The sequence below is a fragment of the Amblyomma mixtum genome, chromosome 8 (assembly GCF_055824585.1).
Source record: "Amblyomma mixtum isolate Tamu chromosome 8, ASM5582458v1, whole genome shotgun sequence".
In the NCBI taxonomy this organism is placed as follows: domain Eukaryota; kingdom Metazoa; phylum Arthropoda; class Arachnida; order Ixodida; family Ixodidae; genus Amblyomma; species Amblyomma mixtum.
This window is the reverse complement of record NC_143019.1, coordinates 81354548-81376765: the sequence shown is the minus strand read 5'-3', so window position 1 is coordinate 81376765 and position 22218 is coordinate 81354548. Positions and strand designations below refer to the sequence as shown.

Genomic DNA, 22218 nt, shown 5'->3' with positions numbered 1-22218 from the left:
ACGTTATACAATATTGGTCTTTCTCCTCTTTGGAGATTGTTATGTATACCCAGAAGGGGCTTATATGATTCCCCCCTTGCAATCTTCTCCACGCAATTGCCTCCTCTTTTGCGAGGGAACGGTCGGGCGGCGGATAGACCTTCCTGCTCAGCTTATAATGTTCCGTGATCTCGTGGTATGAAATTAGGCTATCTTTCATGTCTATGCGGGAGGGCTGCTCTGCGGCCGCCCGGTGATAGAGAGCTTGGGCAAGCTCGTGTGCAGCCTCATTTCCTGCAATAGACTCATGCGCTGGAATCCATATTATCTCTATGTTACGTTCTATCGGCCTCGCCTCGAGGACGTGTTTGGCCTCTTCCGAGATTCTTCCTTTCGCGAGTTTCTTACTGCAGTTTTGCTGTCACTTAAAATCGTCGTGGCCTTGGTACCGACGCAAGCGAGCGCTATCGCCAACTCTTCCGCCGCATTGGCATCTCTCGTGCGGCTCGAAGCCGCTACCGTTGGTGCTCCTGCCCCGTCGACCACAGCGGATACAGCCACCCCGTGCTGTCCGCACGCCGCGTCTACGTACGCCACCTGGTCTGCCGGTCGCTCCTTCATCTTCCTCTCGTAGGCCTTAGCCCTATGTTCTCGCCTTTCCTTGTTATACACGGGGTGCATGTTCCGCGGCATAGGTGGGACGCAGGTAAGTGGTGACGCGAAGCCGAAGAGTTGGGACCGAATTTGTAGTTTCGTCATGGCCTTTTAAGACTGCGCTTCACTGAGCCGCACCACCCGTTACGACATTGACATTCGAAGTTCAGTGTACGGAAGAAAAAAAGCTACTATTTTCATAGCACGTCACAAGAGTATTTTTATTGTGCTTAGCGAAAAACATTTTTTTTTTTCAACAATCAAGCATATCTTGGCCCTGATTCCTGCCGGGATGTTTACCATCTTGTGCGTGCTACTTTCTGGCCGGATTCCTACCCATTCGAGTATTGTCCTGCCCGTTTCAGACTGGCCGAGCCGTTCTAATTGGGATATTCTCACACCCTCTGCCAGCTCAACCCATCTGTTGTGTACCCCCATTTTTTCAAGCCGCTCCGTCGACGTAGATATCGGAAGTCCCAGAGCTCGCTTGGCGCATTTCCTCAATATTCTGTCTACCTTCTCTATTTCTGCCTTGTTCATGCTTAGGTACGGCGTCGCGTAGCAGATCCGACTTATTACGTACGCCTGCGACATTCTCAGAAGATTCCTTTCTTTTAGTCCTCGCCCTTTTACCGCTACCCTCCTGAATACATGCCTACCACTTGGTCTGCATATGTGGCTAATTTCTTTATGGTATTGGTGTTGTTGCCTTTCTTGTTGATAAACATGCCTAGGATCCTCATTTCCTCAACCCTGGGCACCTCCAGGCCTCCCACCACCACTTTAATTTCTACGTCTCTCTTGTTCCTGCTGTCGCTACGAGCGCTTACAGCTGCGACAAGTCACGTGTTATGACGTCGCAGCCACACTATCGGTACAGTGGCTAGACTATCGATCGGCGAGCCTCCAGTTAGAGGTCAAATCCGAGCCTGATTTGACCTTGAGCTTTGCATGCGAGAAGTGGAGCTTTTCGCTCCAAAATTCGGCTGAGGCACTTACAACTGCGACTGATTACGCGTGGGAATGCGAATGCATTACTGCCCCTGCCACCCACACACGCACACGCGCGCCCACCACCCTGGAGCCCTGTAGGAAGAGCGGTTGCATCACAATTCTGATACGAAAATTGGTTTTTATGCGAAGCATACTAAAATAGCCCAACCCAGCTCCTCGAGCGCGGCGGTGTCGTTACCATTGACCTTTCGTGACCTCCGTGTCATACCACATGATGCGTGACGTCACAGCAGATTAAAAACGGGGGCTCAACTCGCGCCGTCGCGCGAGGCGTCGTGACCAAGGATGACCACGTGGTGCGTGACGTCACAGCAGATGAGAAACGGGGGCCCAGCTCGCGCCGTCGCGCGAGGCATCGCGAGCAAGGAGGACCACGTGATGCGTGACGTAACGACATAGGAGAAACGGGGCCCCAGCTCGCGCCGTCGCGCGAGGCGTCGCGACCAATGTGTTTCCTGCTTCTGCCGCTAGGTGTGCTGTAGTGAACACGTGATGCTGGAGCGGCGGTATACAAGGGGGTGCGCCTGCCTCTGCTAGGCATACATGGGATAGAGATGCCTCCTGGAGACAGGGCTGCTCGTTGGAATGAGAAGCAAAAGTTGCAGCGTGCTACAGAGACTGATGAAGAGCGTGAAGAACGTCTAGCCAAGCGGCGTGCTCGATATGCAACTCGGCAACAATATATGCTTCGCATCTGACTAGGCTTAACCTAAGCTAAGCCTCAGCCATTTTCTATCCCTTATGGCGCAGTTCGGGTGTCTACCGAGAAATGCGAGACAGTTACTGCGTCATTTCTTTTTCTCAAAAAACCAACTCGGGTGGTCACTGTTAATAACCAGCCAACGCAGGAGGGGTGGAAGGCAGCTTTGACCAGCTCGGAAAAAAACGAGTCAGAAGAACTCATCGAAAGAGCCTGGACAGCAGCCTACGCCAGTGGGGGGTTCCGGACTGACAGCTCCAACCACTTCGACAATCTCCTAAACAATTTCATTAAAATATTTTCTCCACCACTACCACCAACAATTTTTTAAAAAAAAGGAAGTGGAACAGTAACGCCTCACATATGGATGGACGCCCCAACCGTGCCTTAAGGGAACAGGTGAAGTTTCTTAGAAGGCATACGCATACAATTGTAGGTGAATATGTCGTCGGTCCGAATCGAATCGCTGTAGCAAGCTAGCCTCCAACTTGACTATCATAGCCAATGCGACTAAAAATGGCATGATACCATCCGGAACGCTGTACGACAAAGGTTTGCGTCGCAGTTTTGGTACGAATATATATTGACGGAAAAAGTGGCACCTTATGTAGGTCGGCCAGTGGCAAGTGTAGATAGGCAAACGGCATGTAAACGATTGTCTGAAGTTGGTGTGGTCAGCTTGCTGTGGCGTCATATGGCCGCTTGATGACGTCACCCTATTTCAGAGCGAAAAGCTCTACACTCCGCATACAAAGCTCAAGGTCAAAACCGCTTGACGATGACCTTCAACCAGGAGGAGTGGGCGGACGTGTAGCTGTGACGTCAAATCACGTGCCTCGCCACCGCGCCAAAGCTGCGCTCACTCCTCGCCACTGCCTCCCTCGCCTTGAGTAACACCTGCGCCAACGCTCTCGAATAATGTGCTCGGAGTGGAGATGATGACGATGATAAACCCTTTATTTACTCCCAAAAATAGAGGAACCGGCCCGAAGACTGTTCGCGCTGCATTAGAGGAGGTTGGCAGGGATCCCTTGGGGCTATGCGGTCTTCAATGCACACAAAATGAGCTGGCGCTTTTGGACCAGATCGGTGGTATGCAGGAGGGACTCCCACGCATCTACGGTAGTTGCATTGTCAGCGTTGTGTTGTGTACATGTCCACATCATGTGAAGGAATGTGGACAGTTGTGAGCAGTGTTTGCACTTAGGCGCAATATGATTTAGGAAGAGTCTGGTATACAGCCATGGGTTTGGGAAAATTCCTGTTTGAATTTTGCGCCAATGGATGGCCTTGCGCCGGGAGAGTTCCGGGTGTGCTGGAGCTACAGACACCGCTCGAGCCAATAATGCTGGAGGATGTTCATGTACGCAACAAGTAGTGCATGAGTGCATTGGGGAGTGTCAAAGGAAGCGGCAGGCTGAGGACAGCGCTCCATACAGTAGTTGAGTTCTCGGACTACAGCTTGCGCCTATGAGTTCCCCATGAGCGCCTCATGGGCTAGACGAGGTGTAGATGGTAAGGGGAGAGATCGTAGGATAGTGTGCCCATCGGGAGATACGACCTGCGTCGTAGTATGGCCTGCGTCTTGTTGGGAGTCGCTAACGACTACTTTGTTGGAGGGGTCGGTCAGAGCTGGCGCGATGGCAACCTCGTTCGCGGTTAACAGTTACGGTGTTGAGGATGAGGACGCTGCAAGCATTATGCCAGTTTCGGTGCGGTGCCAATGTTACCACAACCAACCGAAGTGAGGAACCGTAGGACAAACCGTGGAGAGGGACAAAAGAAAAAGTGGCTGTCTGGCAAAGACCAGGCATAGCCAAGCTTTTCGCTCGTCTTATATGGTCCAACCGGGTTGAACCGCAGCCAATTTTTCTTGTCATCGATTCTCTTTTTTTCTTAAACCCCCTGCAATTCCATTGTATGATTTGTAATTTCTCTTTATCGCGTTTAGCCATATTGAATAAGTGTTATGTGGATGGCATTTTGTAGGCATACCCTTAATTCTTGGGTGTCCTCCTCTATTGTGCATTTATTGCTCTTTTTGCTGGAAGTTTTAATCAATTTTACTCTGGGCCATTCGGCCATTTCTTCCAATATTCTGTCAAATCTGATTTCGTAGGACTGGAGCTTGTAGAGAATTGGTTCTACCGAAAATTGAAGATTGGTTTTTGAAGAAAGCAAATATGGAGTGACTGTCTCACATGTCTCGATGAAACATGCCCAAAGGGAAGGGATAGAGGAGGAAGTGAAAGGAGTAGTCAAAGGCTCTAACCACTTCATTTTCTTTAAGTGCGAAAGCGCTATTTCACTATAATCGAATATAGCTTAAAGGAGTACAGACACCTAAGTTTTGGGTGCATATTTTCTTGTTTTTTAATGATGCACAAGGAATTATTATACATGACTCACCATGTGGTATTCTCCTATGATCACTAAATATTTTATAATCGAACTGCTTCCTCGTGCAGTTTCGGATTCAGCAACCAACCAATGACTGTGACGTCATAGTGTGGTTAGAGGTGACGTGAGGCATGACAAAAACTGCAATATAATCTCTGCTTCTACATTCACTGTCATTCCGGCTCTTGAGTAAGGCTGTCTTCAGTGCTGTAGTGAATTAAAATGATGAAGCAGCGATTATATCGACGTTTTTCCACGCCTCACGTGACGTATAACCACATTTTCATGTCACAGCCATTGTTGAAGCCAGGACAGCATGACAGAAAAAATCAATTATAAATTATTACTCGTAATTATTATTATTATTAAATTAGGAAGAACTGGGCTTGGGCGGGGCGTGTAATGCGAATGCAAGATACAACATAACCGCTGGTCCTTAAGGATAACGGAGTGGATTCCAAGAGAAGGCAAGCGTAGCAAGGGGCGGCAGAAAGTTAGGTGGGCAGATGAGATTAAGAAGTTTGCGGGAGTATGGTGGCTGCAACTGGCAAAGGACCGGGTTAATTGGAGAGACATGGGAGAGGCCTTTGCCCTGCAGTGGGCGTAGACAGGCTGATGATGATGATGAGGCAAATACCACATGATAATTCATGCATAATAGTGTCTTCAGCGTAGCTGCTCCGTCAACCCGCGAAACCAGTGGTGCGGGCGTATTTCTTTAGCCTCATCCCAACGTGCATTCCCCTCACTTACGTCAGCATTTTTCTTCAAGTCGCTGAAATTATGCTTGTCAAGGGCTGTGCGCTGCCTGTGAAATGGATCGCTCATGGTTTATGGAGGTTTAACGTTCCAGAGCGACTTGGGCTTTGAGGGATGCCGTAACGAAGGGCTCCAGAAATTTCGACCACCTGGGGTTCTTTGGAGCCTCAACCTTCAGATAGGGTATCTCTTCTGGTCCCTTGAAGTGCGGATTGTGAGGTTTTACTTTACCCATGCATGCGTACGGTTACTTTTAGCTGCCAATCATGTGTCAATTCATGCAATTCATCTTGTCACTGATTTTGTACCGCCACAATGCAGGTTGCATCCTGTTATGCAGTCTAATCAAGTAGTAAGCATTTCCTTGCACGTCATGTTTCATTTTGTTAGGTGCTGTGTCAGGCTAGTGCACACTGCTTTGACAAAAAAATAATAAAGATAACAATGTTGGCCTGTTTCTCATTTTTGAAATTTTTTTAACACTGAGCAGATATAATCAGTATTCGAAAGCATATTCCTTCGCATTCATATTAGAAAATTTGAGTATTCGCCCACCCCTACTGAAGAGCTTCTTTATAGAGCAGAAAGCTTCAGAACTGCATCTGCCGAGCCTCGCAGTATGGTGACCCCATTCAGAGCAAACTGCCACAAGAGCTAAAGCAAATATAAAATCTTTCCTCACAGGCCATTTCCACTGCACTTTACAGGTGAAAAGAATGATCGTGCGAGTGAGAATTTTTTTCTCTTTCATTTGCAGTCAAACGTTTTGTACTAGGCGGTTCATTTCAATAAAAGGTGGGACTGCACAAAAAAGACAAGGACAGGAGACACAGGAATAAAAACCACACCACGAGCACAGCATATTTCTTCTACCATGGGCTCTGTTTTGTGTCTGTGCTCGTGGTGTCATTTTTGTTCTTATGCCTACTGTCGTTGTCTTTTTTGTGCAGTTCGAGCGTTTAACGTTTGCAGTACTTTGAAAAAAAAAAAAAAACATTCATATCCATAGTTTACTCTTTAGCCATCAATTATGTGTTCATAGTGTGCCATTACGCTCACTCTAAGTGGAATTCTTATAAATGAAACGAATTTTATTCATTGCCAGAGGTTTTGTTTAAAGAGAGTCCACTGCATTAACAGTTAAACAAACACACAATTGCCCCGCCGCGGTGGCTAAGTGGTTACGGCACTCGGCTGCTGGCCCGAAAGACACGGGTTCGATCCCGGCCGCGGCGGCTGAATTTCTTGAAGGCGAAATTCTAGAGGCCCGTGTGCTGTGCGATGTTAGTGCACGTTAAAGAACCCCAGGTGGTCGAAATTTCCGGAGCCCTTCACTACGGCGTCCCTCATAGCCTCAGTCGCTTTGGGACGTTAAACACCAATAAACAAACAAACAAACACACAATTCACACAATCTGTGCAAGCGACTTCCACTAGCCGGCACTACCAACATCTCCTGTTGGTTTAAGATGGTTGGTTTATGGGGTTTAACGTCCCAAAGCGACTAAGGCTATGAGAGACGCCGTAGTGAAGGGCTCCGGAAATTTCTACCACCTGGGGTTCTTTAACGTGCTGTTGGTTTAAGAATTCATAGGTAGGTGCAATACATTTGAACCTCGTTATAATGAAGTTGAAGGGGTCCAGCAAATACTTCGTTATAGCCGTAACTTCGTTATAGCCCGTGTTGACTGAGCTTTAAAGGAGAATCGTCATTTCTTCGTTATATCCATTATTTCATTATAAACCGTTTCATTACAAGATTAGACTGTATGCGAGAAACACTGTCTCTTAATTGCAGCAATACACTGCAGGTTTGATACAATGCCGCAGTTTGGCACATTCCCTGTACAGCACCTAAGAAAGCCGAGTGCAAGATTAGAGACTCTTTGTTGAAATAAAAAAAAAATGGTTAAGGCTTAGAGCTAGCAGCACCCTCAATACACAAGGCAGCTGCCGCACCCCTAGGCCGATGCAGCTTTTTAATTCAAAGACACTGCAAATTTATTACAAACATATATATACAGTTATGTACAGAGCTAAGCCCAAGGAAGGGCTGCTACTCAGGTCAATGGGCAGTACAAATGGAAAGTGCAGAGACAAACAAACCCACACAAATGAGGACTACGCGCAATTCGCAATGGTGCCTTAAAGTGAACAGAGGAAACAAAATGATGAATGGAAAGCCTTGTCACCAATCATGGCTTAAGTTTTACAGTTGATAGATTTTACGTGCTACCTTCTTCTTTCTCAGTGAACTAGGAAGGTTTCAATTTGACCTCAGACTGCAATTTGCTGATTCCAAACCTCTGCTGACTTATGGCATAACATTGTGCCTGAAGTGTACTTTGCTTTTGTGACAAAAACATGGGGACTGTGAGTAAGGGCTTGTACACTATGACCTCCATACGTATTGACTTCTTGCGCGATACCATAATGAGCTCATCGGGACGCTTTGCAGTGTGTGACACGCCTGGGCCGCTACCAAGTGTTGTGTGAAGCATAAGTAGCTCATTCAGCCGTCTGCGCAGCATCTGTGTTGTCTCCTATCACAACATGGTAGATGTGCATGATGGTGCATGATGAGGTGTACGACTCAGGACGATACGTGATGCGTCGTCATGACAAGCATGCCATGTCGTGCTATGCCACATAACACGAAACTGGAGTGACGTCACCAAACCAAAAGAGTGACCAGAAGTGGCGTCACAAACCAGAACGGACAGCCGGAAGTTGCGTCACAAACCGGAACTGACAACCGGAAGTGGCATACCAAACCGGAACCGGTAACCGGAAGTGGCGCCGCAGAGCAGGCAGTGCTCCGACACCTTGATGGGCTCCTTGTGCCATCGCAACCCACACTGGGCACTGTCTATGCGTCCGCTGATTTTTGTGCGGACTGAAACCGCAACCCTCTACGCCCACGTCTGCTCCTTCAGCCGGGGCAGCAAGGTAGAAACCAGGCTGTCGGCGACATTCATCCCCGCCTTGGTGGCACGTAGGCATCTGGGGAGAAGAGAATGAGGCACTACCAATGACATTCAGCCTGTAACTCTGAACTACCAAATGTCTACAATACGAGAAGACATATCATACGGGCACTCTTCCAACTGCAAACATCACTTCTCCTTAATCACGAAACCGCAGTGACAGCACTCTATGCTTTATTTTTAGTGCAGTTCTTTTTCTCAAACTTGCCCTGTGAACTAGAAAAGTATGCTGCAACAACATTCGAACCTGGTAAATGGGGTTAAGTTTTTTTCGCGCTAAAATAGCAACCACAGTGTATTGCTGAGTGAAATTTCAAAGAGCACCCTGCTGATGGGTGACTGATATAAACTACCGGCAGCAATGACAGCCTAGTCTAATGCGTTCCTGGACTTGTGCTGAGCTCAGCTGTGAGCTGTAATTAGCCATCTAATGCTTTCGATGGTTGCAAGAATAAAAGATTTGTATCTTCTACCAATAACGTCCAGGTCCACAAGAAACAGGCACACTGATTCGTTGAAACCTTACTTTGCCAGAACTAACATATTCAAGTTTTCTTTTTTTTCCCCACACCCTTACCGAGTGGAATCAACTACCACCATCATCAGTAGTTGACAGTGATGCCATAGAACAGGCCCTTCATTGAATTGTTTTTGTTGATGTCCTGCCTTGTACTTTTCTGTTTTTGTGCTTATTGTGCCCGTCCTGCCAGGGCCCTTCACTGGGCCTGCAGTATGCCCTAAGTAAAATAAATAGAACAAAAAGCTCCACAATACACACAGCAGGACTTTGCCATATCGTGCGTGCATGGTATCAGAAGCCTACCCAATACCTTTTCCAGTTTACTTAGCGGCACCACACCACAGCAGCAGTGTTGTGAAAAACTGTTGCCTGCCATACTCAGCACCCTTTTGATAATTTTGTGTTACGAAGAGAAAACTCCAACAGCTACCCTGTCTCTTGGGCACCACACTCATGGAAATATATGTGTCGTTAAAGAAGAGTGAGTGACTGCATTCTGTAACTCATCTGAAAGAACGCAAGCCTGCCCTAAGCACTCGATGGCTGTGATTTACCCACCCGTCGTCGAGCGCCAGCAGACCCGCATCGATCAGCCGCGCTGTTTCAGCACAGCTGGTGAAGGTGTCAACCAGGCTCACGCCACCGGACACAGCGCACCATTCCTGGGAGAAAAACGAAAAAAAAAAAGAAATAACATCGTCCCAGTCACCTCGGCTCAAATGCTTACACTGCACTGCCTATCAGCACCTAAACGAAGCCACTAGCAATGGCAGGAAGAAATGCCTGCTTGCATGAGTGACAACAGTTTGGGAGACTTGAGGAGTTGCTGGTATGTAATATGTGCTGAAGGTGTTCAGACGAAGTGGCTGCCAACATGGCTTGTGCAAGGTTATGCAACAATCCCGTCCTCGCCATTCTTGTGGTTTCGGTACATGAGGGTTAAGGTCTCGAAGCTACAACAGGGCTAGTAAGGGCACCACGTTTTTTTTTTTTTTTGCCCATGTGCTCTCATGCTGTTCTATTTCCATACTCATATGCCTGAATGATGCTGCTATGAATGTATGCTACATACTGAATGATACTCTGATATTGCTGCCTAGTCACATAGGGTGCGTCGACCTCTGCCAAGCCTTTCTTCTGACTTTTTGTCAGTGCACCCAACATCCTCAAGATGTTAAATAAATGAATTGAAGTGAACCACACTGGAGGGATCCGGATTAATATCGACCACCTGGGGTTCTTCCAAGCACCAATGTTGCACAGCACACAGGTGTCTTTACATTTTGCTTTTCCTCAAATGTGGCTGCTGCGGTTCGGATTCGATCCCACAAATTTTTTTTGCATTACACAGCATAGCAAATAAGGCCGCAATGACCTAGGATCAAAGTGCGTACCATAAACTGAGCTGCAGAATATCTTCACATCAAAGAGTTTCATCAAACAGAAAGGCTGCGGAATATTTTTTAGCAGATGCAAGCAATTTTTACAGCTACATTTGGAGTGTTTGGTGTGACAATGACAGTTTGAGAACAGACATTCAGTCCACCAATCTTACTGTGTCGGAGCACCATGCAAAACAAAAGAAGGGTGCCAGCAAATAATACTTAAAAATTCCTAAAATTTTACTATTAATTCAAATTTAGAACACTGCCAGCATGCACTACACACACCATGATCAATAGTGTGTATGAGTAAAGAACACTGCTGAAGTATGGCTCTTGCAAATAAAATAAGTGTAAGGACATGATGGATGCACAAAACATTGCCTGAAAAAAAAAAAAGCAAAACATGGATGTCAACTGCAATAGTACACTGTGAGAAAGACCAAGGCAAAACTTAAAATAAATAAAAACAAAAACAAGTATGACTACATGACAATTCATCATCAATTTTGCTATTTCTGACCCAAGTGGCACCCCTGACACCCACTTCATAGCACCTGCAATGCCGCAGTGATTGCAACTTGACATCCCTGCTTCAGAGCATGCGCAACGTCCACTGGTGCTGAATGCGAAACGAGCAGGACACCACGGTGGCCTTTATTCTCTAGCACACTGATCCTAGTCGCAATCAAGAGGAAGAAGTGGGCTTGGGCAGGGCATGTAATGCGAAGGCAAGATAACCGCTGGTCCTCAAGGGTAACGGAGTGGATTCCAAGAGAAAGCAAGCGTAGCGAGGGCGGCAGAAAGTTAGGTGGCCGGATGAGATTAAGAAGTTTGCAGGGATACAGTGGCCGCAACTGGCGAAGAACAGGATTAATTGGAGAGACATGGGAGAGGCCTTTGCCCTGCAGTGGGCGTAGTCAGGCTGACGATGATGATGATGACACTGCTCTTTAGAGAACGCTATTGCTGGCATCCATACCTGGTCACAGATTCCTCGTGCTGTACGCAGTCCGGTGAGAAGAAGCTCTTCAAGGCTGCAACAAGCAGTCACTGAATCATCACCACTGAACGCACAAAGTTCTTTCCTCATATCTGCAACAAATTATCAGAGCACCTTCTCTTATACAGAGCAGGGTGTCTTATCTTTCTGTCGTGCCGCTGCTGACGATGATTAATTTTTATGGCACAAAGGCAGTAGTGGCCAAACAGCAGTGGGAGGAAGTTTCCTTTTGAATGCCTGAGAAAGCCATATATTGTCTGCTTCTTGCCGACTAGGAGGGTTTTTCAATTGAGCATGCACTCATCAGTATCATCCACTCAAATCAGCCATATGGTTCCTTAACAAAGTTACACAACTTCTTCATAAATATTGCAGTTCAGGAAAAATTCATCCCAATTTGGGGCTTGAACCCAGGTCCACCACGACTTAGGCAGCTGCTGCACCAAGTAAGCTAATGAGAACAGCTAACAGGTGCCAGTGTTTAGAGGAACCCCCCAAAGAGGAGCTAATTTCAGTTAAGGGGCTATTTTACTCAACAGCATCCAATTGAGTCACCATACAGCTATAGTTCAGCTTGCCTTGCCATCTTTTGGCACTCCTGGGCCGGCTTGCACAAAGAGATTCAGACAGTCTAGTTCCCAGTCTAATCTTATTTGCAGTCTAAAACCCGTCTCGGTTTTGAGAAAATGAAGAGTGCATAGCTGGTTCACTTTGTTCGTGGACACCTCAAGCCAGCCAGGAACACGACTAGAAATTTAAGTTGCCAAGCTTTAAGTCCATGTTCTGTGAGGTGTCCACCGACAAGGTGAACCAGATATGCGCCTTTCCTTTTCTCAAAAACGAGAGATTTTAGACTATGAATATGATTAGACTGGGAATTAGGCTGTGTTATTTGCTTCTTGCAAGCCGCCCCTGGTTAAGTTAGTTAGCAGAGCAACTGCTCCAGACGTGATGTTCCTGGGTTCAAGCTCCAGGTAATGACAAATTTTTCTTCAACTAGAAAGTTTATCAGAGATCTGCGTAGCTTTGCAGCTGTACATTGTGCTAATATGCATGCTAATGAGTCATTACTCCGTTAATTTAAACCTGCTGCACCTGATGGTTCAACTAAACATGTTAAAGGTATCCATGCTGTAGCCCCTGTTTATCACATACACATGACCAAGTACTAGTTCATAAATTTCTCTACCATGTCATTTACACCACACAGTATGCAACGGCAAGCCTCTACCAACTAAGCCAGCCTGGCCTTCTGATTTGCTGACAAAGTACGATCAGCAGGGTGGCTGAATTTCCAGCACAGTGATGCTGGTCTAACTGGCAACATGCACAAGTATCAACACCAATCAAAACCATTCATATTTTTTTTTTAATAACAAGAACGAAGAGCACAGTGAAGCAGTTAACAAGGGATTGACTACAGAAGCAATCAAAGCACCCCTTAAAAACTGCAAGCTCGGTGACCCTTGCAATCTGACAAGAGGCATAAAAATTTTAAGACCGTGCCCACTAGCGTATTCTTAGTCCTGCATTTTTGGAAGTTTGCGATTCTTTGTTCTGCATCCATGGAATTAGGAATCTTACACCGCAGAAAGTTAGGGGACTTAATGAGGCCTAGAGATTTTAAATGTGAACAAGCCATAAAAAGATACAGTAACTAGGGACTGTGCTCTCCCATGTCACTGATGACAATCTACTAGATGACTGACAAACACGTAATATGATATGGCAAATGCAAGTAAAAGGTTCAGAGTCACAGGCTTTTTTAAAGGGCAGGCCGTTTAACCAGAACAGCCTAAGTTTTTTTTTCATCCATGAAGTACAGGTGCCCACAACGATTTTTGGAACAAAAACTGCAACAAAGTGCAGTCACTGAACAATCCAAGCATGCAGCTACCAATGAGCAGTGTACCGCAATTCCCGGCAAAACCTACACAATGCACCTCTCATTGAATGCCTGCACCTCTAGGAAGCGAGGAAATGCCTTTAATGCCTCATCGTTGTAAGCAGCAGCTGTCGACAGAAATGTCACGCTTTTCAATTGTTCGAAACAGTCGTCACGTCACTGTGCGTGAATTTCAAACGGGGCACTTGGCTAGTAAACATGCGACCAATTAAAGGGATCGTATAGTGATGCCCCAAGTAAGTGGGACTTAGTTTAGTTAACAGCTTAATTACCCGATTAGCCTAATTAGCCTTTCTAGTCAGACCAGATAAATAAATAAAACCGCGCAGGAAATTCGTAGAGTTCAGGAATCGAACCCCGGTCTCTGTAGTGCGAGACAAGACGAGCACGCTACCACTCCGCCATGCCAGCTCGATGGTTTGGAATGAACAAAGGCGCCTCTAATGAATAGGGTGTCTTTGTTCACTCCCATCTTCCTCCCTTGCCACAGGTTCAGGTGTCCACCGAGGTATGGAAAGAGACACATTTCCTTTCCTCAAAAACCAATTTACCGAGTAAGGCCTGGAACTGAACGGGTGATGGCGTTCTATGGACTCCCTGGCAGCGTTGCAAGATGCTGTCGCGTTTCACTCTTATAGGCAAAGCTTAACATCTTAACCACACATGAGTGACACAAACAGCAACACCGCACTTAAGGCTTTCGCCTCACCGCACTTTAGGTCAACAAAGTGCCCCCCTGAATTTTTTTTCATGTCCGGTGCTCCCAAAACTTTCACGGGCACCTGTGCTCTCACTTCACGCCTGCAACACCACAACGGACAAAAAGGATCAGGTAAGCTACAATCTTTCTGTAAAACAGAGTTCCTGCTGTTTCACTGTACCTGACAGCAGTGGTCGGAACAAGCCGACATATCATCATCATCAGCCTGACTACGTCCAAATCGGGACAAAGGCCGTTCCCACATCTCTCTAATTAACTCTGTCCTGTGCCAGCTGCAGCCAGCTTACCCCTATTAGCATCCAAATTTTGTCCATCCATCTGACTCTGATACTCCCCGTTATACTTGTTCTTGGAATCCTCTTTGTTACCCTAAGGGATCACCATTTATCTTGCCCTTGCAGTACATGCCATGCTCAAAATTGTGCAAAAGTGACATCTAATAACTACATACTGTCAGCAGTATAAGTAAACAAAGGTGCACATTGGGTATCCCAACACACGGCAAAGTATACTGTACTCAGAGAGACAGGGAGAGTGACGACACCAGCTGTTCACATGCTAAAATGCTGTGCACAGATGAGGAGCAACACAGAATTGATATCTGATGGCACAAAGGAAGACCCACCGCTCCTGCCGCGTCAACATTCGTGTTAGACGCGTCCCGTGACCCCTGTGCGTGACCTCTCGCATCCAGGGATCAGGCTCCAAGGTCTGCACCCGTGCCTCCCAGCGACCTTCGCCCACGAGGAGACGGCTGTGTGCCCCTGGAAAGCCATGCCAGAATAATAAAGATCACCACTTTCTTTTTGGACAAACAAAAATTCCAAGCTTACAAATGATCCCGAAATCTTATCCCATAATGCCACACTATGCTGTACCAGAGTGGTTGACAAAATGTTGTCAATCCTTTGCAGCTCACAGGAAACACATACTGCAGTGCAGGAAAATTAAATTCCTGAATGTACCCAAGTCCAGTACTCTTTGACCTCCTAGAAAAACTCCAGCACTCTACTGTCTCCCTGAAATTTATGCCTTGCACTTCATTTGAAGGAAACAACTGAATGAAAACAAGCTTACATAAAGCACACATAACAGAATGAGTCACTTGATACGGCTTTTTCTGTCCCATAAATTTAGTGAAGCCCATCATAAACTACAGCTAACCTGCTGCATTGCTCAAATCATAGCCTCCCATATTTTCCATGCCCGGGCATCAGCTCAAAAGCAAAGTTCAAGCAAACTCAAGGCTACCAGCGCTCCTTGCAGGCGAAGTGTGAGGAGGTCAGGAAAGGGTTTCACTACGCGCCAAAGGGTATGCGCTTCTGGTTCCCGTGCACTTCAATCTGTCTGCCGCGAGTAGGTTGTCTGTAATGCAAGCACCTCATCACAGCCAGTAGCAAAACTAGCCCAGTCAAAAAAACCATTGGAACCAATTGGATTTCCAACTGGTTTCAAATGGTTCCAATTGGACTAGTTGAGTTTCCGACTGGTTCCAATTGGAATGGTATTCCAATTGGACGGTCCAAATGGACTATCCGATTGGGCCATGGTCCAATTGGACTATCCAATTGGACCATTTGGGTTTCCAATTGGTGGGCCCAATTGGTCTTACCCATTACATCCCATTGGACCGCCTAACTGCACCCAATTTTTCAAATGAATGTTTGCATTTTTGACAAACAAGGTAGAACCAATATGGTTCCTATAATAAGAGCTATCAGTAGCTTAACCTACTAAATTGTACTCATCATCTGCACCACCACTACAGCTGAAATTAAATTAAATAACTGCGCTCAGTGGGCAAGCGTCACTGGCCCCAGCATGAGAGCCTCACAAATGGGATATATAAGTTAGAGCAGAAGTATGTTCTCTGGATGTACATATTGAGCTAATATATGCTACTAGTGCCTGAATGTTGCTTGCGTGTGATGTATTTGTGCCTGTTGACTTTGATTTCCATAAAAACGTGTTAATCTCAATTCTGTCGAACAATGTTGTTTGGCACTAGGCACGACATCTACCTGTAGTCCTCATAAATGAGTTTTCCTTTTGCATATTATAATATGTTCAGTTGTAGAAATATTTGTCCAAGATTCTAGAGCATATTATTCACAAACATTTTAGCCACCTCTCTCAATGAACATAACATATTTTGTGAATATTTTCTGGATGAAATAACTGCCTGGCCTAATGGGTCCAATCGGCTAGTCCAGTTGGATCCAATTGGTCGTGTGTCCAAAAACACCACTGGAATCAATTGGTTCCAATTGGGAAATCCAATTGGAACCAATGGGAATGTCCACTTGGTTCCATTTGGAATGTCCAATTGGTTCCAATGGTTTTTTTTTGACTGGGAGGCGCACCACGGTGAACGCGATGAACGAGGTTTTACGTATTCTTAGGGTGCCTCGATGCCATGTGAGCGCTTCATTTATCGCCGCACGCCTACTTTTGCCGACTGCCGAGAAGTGGCACTCACGGTCGGCATCCATTGACCTCGGCGCCGATGACCAGGTGTGGAAAATATAGGAGGTTACGCTCAAAAAAATGGGATCAACAAAACACACAATTAGAAATTATTTAAAAACAGAGCTACTGAATACGGTACAAAGGAGAAAAACTCACTGCACTGAATTTGCAACTTAATTATGAATAACCACCAACTCGCCCAATCTGCTGTTCTTCAGTACACAATTTGTGTAGGCTGCAAGTGGCTGTCACTGATTGCAGTCCCGCCTGCTGCTGCTTTGACTAAGCAGCACTCACGCGTACCTTCACCATCGCTTACTATCGTCGTCAGCTAGATTATATGCAATGCAAAACAAAAACCCCCTCCCCTTTGGCTTTGACGCATTTGACGACTGCCTGCCACATTTTACCAGTTTCTAAAGTAGTGCTTCATCAATCATCATTTGTGCTCCAGGTTTGCTAAGTGTCTGGCGCTCGTTCATGGCTACATTCAAGATGGCTGTCATTCTTTACTCCGAAGAAACAAACCGTGTGCCAGGCCACAAGTTCCGACGCCTCGGAACGGGTGATACAGGTGTGCCGGCTTCAGCAAGGCAAAATTTTAAGCTGCTCCACGCGTTTTTGTGGTGCAACTGTTTGCAAAGTGCGGGATTTCACTGGAAGACGACGTCAGAACGATGTGCTGTGGGACCGCAGCACCGACCACCACAACAGCGCTAGTGAGGAGGACGGCGCAATTGTGGACGAGTAGTCCACTAACTGATACATTTTAGTTTTGGAATGTGCCCAAGGGCACGCCCGCGTGAGGCAGCGGCCGGATAATGCTATCGCGTCCTACTATTAAAGGTGAAGATTAAGCGACCTCCAAGTTTTTTTCCCCTGACAAACGATATGGGGGGTCTACTTACAATCATGTAACTCCGGCACTTTTTTGCAAGGGGCAACGTTCTCGATAATAAAATCATTTTTTCTTTCTGTAACTGATTACTAATAATCAATTACTGTTCACTTGAAAAACAAGTTGTAACCACTGGTATAACTACGAGAACCTGAGCATAATGGCAAACACTAGTGCTAGCGGGGCATATTCCTCCACAATAGACAGACAATGTCCAGGCTGTGAAAAAGCCGCCACAAGTGCCAAGATGTCTGGGCGCGCACAACGCAACCAGATCAAGCGTTTTCACTTTTGCCCCCTCTGTGAGAGAGTGCCAAAAGCTGTGCAGCTGTTCGCAGGGGGCAGTAAGCATACCTCGAGGAGGAGTCAAGGGCATGCAACGACGGAAGGCCACACAGATGGATAAGGTATTGGCTCATGCACATAGCAGGCACGAGGCAATGCGGCAACATGGAGGCAGAAAGCATAAAATTAAGCACACGAGGGTCTGCCCTATACCCAAATGATGACAGCTATAAACACAAGTGTTAAAGGGTCAGTCTACTCACTGAGATGAGTGTATAAATAATGGCATATTCTGGTAGTTGGCACCCTATAACATCAATAACGAGGGAACTGCTCCCGGTTTAGGCAGAAATTTATATTTTATTTCGGCGTTAAAAGCCACGTAAAAATGCATGGTGGCGACCCCAAACGTTCATTTTGTTCAAGAAGGTGGTAGTCTTTTTTTGTAGAAGCGTAAGTGAATATACTACATACCATTTGTATGCCCCAATGTCAGAGAAACGCACGTTTTGTTCTAGTAAACTGTAGAAGGCGTACCGCTCGCTTTTTCTGTAAATCACATGAATATTTATAGTTACACGTACGCAAAACGCAGGCACATTCCCACTTTTAGTTCAGCGTATGCTAGCAGAGACACAAAAATAAACTCAGCCTATAGTGGCGCCATCTGGTTGTCAGGATGGGAACCATTGCTGTAAACAAACCGACTCTCCACTTAAGCCTAGGAGCGGCAGAATCGTCACTCTAATTATTAAAATAAACCAAATTTATTTCTTATACGTTTCTTATAGGCGAAATGAGATGAAGCGAAAGACCGGCGCCCCATTTATGGCCAGTGAACGCACTGAAAAAGGCAGCAAAAACGAGAATTCAGTCCGAGGCGAGAGGTCCGGCTTCGACGGGCGCCGCCACGTTTGTCGCCGCGCAGCGGAAATCCAGATGGTTGCCAGATGAGACTACCATCTCATACAGATGTGTTCCCACATCAATAAATACTATTTTAAAATGTTCTACCGCACTTCTTGGCACCACAGCTGGCTAAGCGGTAATTTGGGTACAGAGCTATCGGTTGCCGCAAAGAAAATATGGTCGATAAAATTCAGTAGACTGACCCTTTAAAAGTTGCGTTGATGCGGGGCATGGGAGTCCCACATGCGAGGGACCTCTCAACATGGTTGCTGGGTGAAGGCTGAAAAGGTTTATTGCAGCAAAGGGGGGGGGAGAGAGAGAGGAAGAATGTGAAAGAAAGCACATCGTGTGTTGTGGGAGTGCAGACGGTCACGGTCTAGCGCCTAGTCGGAGGTAATGGAGAATGCTTCAGTCGGCGGGGCTGTAGGGGTCAGGTGTCGTCGGGGGAGACACCTAAAACATAAAACCCTCACAACAGAGGAGGTCAGTGTCTTTCAGTTTGTACAGTACGGTCCATTGTTAAAGGGAACATGCGATCGCATGCCCTCCGCGCTTCACGAAGCCCTGCTGCCTAGATGTGGCAAGAACAGGCGGCATGAAGCGCATGCGTGGAAAGACCAGCCGCCATGCTTACTGCGCATGCGTCTTGTGCCGACAACTCCCACATATTCTCGGCGGCAGCGCTCCGCGAAGCGCGGAGGCCACGCGATCCCATGTTCCCTTTAACAGTGGACTGTACTGTACAATGCTGTTGCTACAGTTGCATGCAGTGAACACAGGTGGCAGCACTGACCTGGTCCAATGCCCAGGTACTGCGAACCCCTCCAGCAGGCCTGGTTGTGCTGGCACTCATGGCCCTGTTTGCATGCAGAGGCGGAGGCACCGAATCAGGGCATTCGTTCCACCAGCCTGTCTAGATGATTTTCAGGCCTGAAAGCTGTGGTGGGAGAGCAACTAAAGCCTCGACACAACTTTGCCACAAAAGTGAGTTCCCATGCAAGGAGCGTGACTGCAACTGAGATTTTAACTGCGAGTTCAACGACACAAGTAGTGAAGAGGAAACAAGCGGTAACAACAGAAGTAACATTGATTAGAACAAACTCAACCCAATGACATCCCAGCTGAAATGAAGATAAGGAAATGGGCTTAGCCGGGACATAAAATATAAAGAACAAATAGGCAGCAATCTCTCAGGGTAACAGCGCGGTTACCGATAGTAGGAAAACCCATATTTGGAGGAAGTGGAGAGCCAACTTCAGAAAGAAGATCAAAATATTTTCTCTTTCAGGGATGTCACTGCTGACACAGTGCTGGGCGAAATGGGGAAGTGGAGGTCAACGGCCTTTGTCCAGCAGCAGAAGTATGAAGCCTTATGTTCACCATGACACCTGTCCCAGCCAAGGAGCTATTTAGATCCTCGGTCCGTGGCCACAACAGCCGACTGCCATCAAGGCTTACAAGACAGTTTTGTTTTTTGTGAGAGACTGCCTTGATTGACAGATTGTGACTGTGTTGCCCGTTCCTTCTCTCTTCCCTCTTTAATCACCTCATTCCCTTCCCCTGTGCAGGGTAGCCAACCGGAAACCTTTCTGGTTAACATCCCTGCCTTTCCCCCCTCTCTGTATCTATCTGTCTATCTACAAGAACATCCCAGTCAAAAAAAGAACAAAAGTAGTTGTCGCAGTCAGTCGATATGCAACCTGGCTTCAGTTGCAATCAGCAATCCTTTCGTGCAAAGCCAGCAGCATTAAAACAATGCTGCAGTGCTGCCTCACAGAACCATAGGGGTCCAAAACCTCTCGCAGGCATACTACACAGGCGAATACACAGCAGAAATAAGCAGCTTCACAGCACGTACCTTGCGGGCAAAGTTGGACACCTCGTAGCGCAGAAGACCCTCTTGCTCCAGCTCCTGGAAAAGGGTCACAACACAGACCAGCAGAGAGTCTCACAAGCTACTTATTGTGCAAATGAACTTTTACGCTGGACTGTGAGTACCAGCAATAATTGATCTAGAATTGACTCAGGCAACCATAAAATGCTCCAGTTCCTACTTGGGTGCTCTATTTAAGCACTTGCTTTTTGCTCTGTCGTAGCTATGGCCCCAATTTTCCCGCAATTCCGCTAAAACCACAGATTTTCACATTTTTCGCGGAATTGTGGTTTGGTTTGGTTTATTGGGGTTTAACGTCCCAAAGCGACAAAGGCTATGAGAGACGCCGTAGTGGAGGGCTCCGGAATAATTTCGACCACCTGGGGTTCTTTAACGTGCACTGACATCGCACAGCACACAAAATAAAATGACTAATTAAAAGTTTCGCTCGGCCTCATTAGCCACACAGAGTAGTGAATGGCAGAGCAAACAGAGAAGAACCAACAGGACAGGCACTGAAATTACAAACATTTATTTCAAGAAGGGAGTGAGCATCTATGCCAAACTCTCTTTCAAAAAAAAAATGTTGGTAGCTCCAGTGCCTGTCCTGTTCACTCTCCAGTTCACTCTCTGATTCCACAAGAAATACAAGCTGATGGGACAAACGATGGACTAACAAGCAAACTCCATTAAGACAAATACCCCCACACATAAAGCCTACCAAGCCCTTTGTTTCTGCACACTCTGTGTTAAACGGTAGGAGAAGCCTTTCCTCTGAAATACCCTTTTATAATGCCCCTTTTTGAATATTTTTGACTGAAAAAAGAATGCTCACTTGTATGCAACTAGCGATGGCCTATTTGAACCACTTTACGTTGAAGTGTGCATTGGGTGTTCAAGATCACAATCGATGCAAATTTAAACGCTGAAAAAAATAGTGACAGGATGCTGCTGCAATATTTGCTATGAGTCCCAAACAAATGCCAAGCATGTTAAAATTCATATGAAAAGCACAGTGCTCACCTCAACTGCTGCCAGGTACATCTGGGAGCAGGTCTCACTGTCTGGCAACACCTGCATTTGCAGGGCATTTTAAAATCTACAGAGGAAAAACAGCGTACACTGAAACAGCACGAGCTCGGCTGGTACATGACAATAAAAGCCATATCCTGGCTACTTACAACATAAACTCAACAAAAACTTGTTGCATAGGCAATTACATAACCCATTTATTTCCAAATGCTTTGGAGTATTGCTGGGCTTTCCATATCAATTTAATTTTTTGAGCCAGTGTGCAGCAACTGAATGAATACTCTTCTTGATCTAAAAATAGGTGTTTGAGACTGACAGGAGGTGCTTTATGTACACTCAGAAAATAATTCTCGTGAGTTTTTTATGTGTTATAATGTTGTTGTGAATGCTTTGCATCCTGAGGGTTGATTGTGTTTGTTTTTCTACATTACTGCTGTCATCCTCATCAGTTGTGTTACTTTTGTCACCAGAGGAATCCACTGAGAAGTCCACTGAAGAAGGTGCTGCACTCGAGATCATTATTCTTAAATGGAATATATACTATTTCTTTATTGGAATAACTGTGTTTGCTCCCTGTCATGGTTGTCAGCCTGTACGCCAGATAACAGCAAACTAAAATATCAACAAATGAAAATAAAGTAGATTCTCGATGATGCTAACACAGCTGATACGAATTCGTGAAATTCCCTGGCTGGAGTGCGCTGTGTACAATGTGCAGAATTTGGGA

At 46.2% G+C, this 22218-nt stretch overlaps 1 protein-coding gene across 2 annotated transcripts in view; it reads right to left on the bottom strand.

The window, feature by feature from the left end:
• Nucleotides 1–7488: 7488 nt before the first annotated feature.
• LOC149333192 (radical S-adenosyl methionine domain-containing protein 1, mitochondrial-like) overlaps nucleotides 7489–22218 on the bottom strand; it is a 32035-nt gene continuing 17305 nt past the window's right edge. For both annotated transcript variants that reach the window (XM_089558584.1, XM_089558585.1), the window contains 7 exons: nucleotides 21483–21533; nucleotides 20445–20498; nucleotides 19380–19443; nucleotides 14651–14789; nucleotides 11378–11432; nucleotides 9572–9675; nucleotides 7489–8509 (listed from right to left, as the gene is read on the bottom strand). In XM_089558584.1, the coding sequence (XP_089414710.1) occupies nucleotides 8419–8509; nucleotides 9572–9675; nucleotides 11378–11432; nucleotides 14651–14789; nucleotides 19380–19443; nucleotides 20445–20498; nucleotides 21483–21533 (558 nt within the window). In that variant the 3' untranslated portion in view covers nucleotides 7489–8418. The remainder of the gene's footprint in view (nucleotides 8510–9571; nucleotides 9676–11377; nucleotides 11433–14650; nucleotides 14790–19379; nucleotides 19444–20444; nucleotides 20499–21482; nucleotides 21534–22218) is intronic.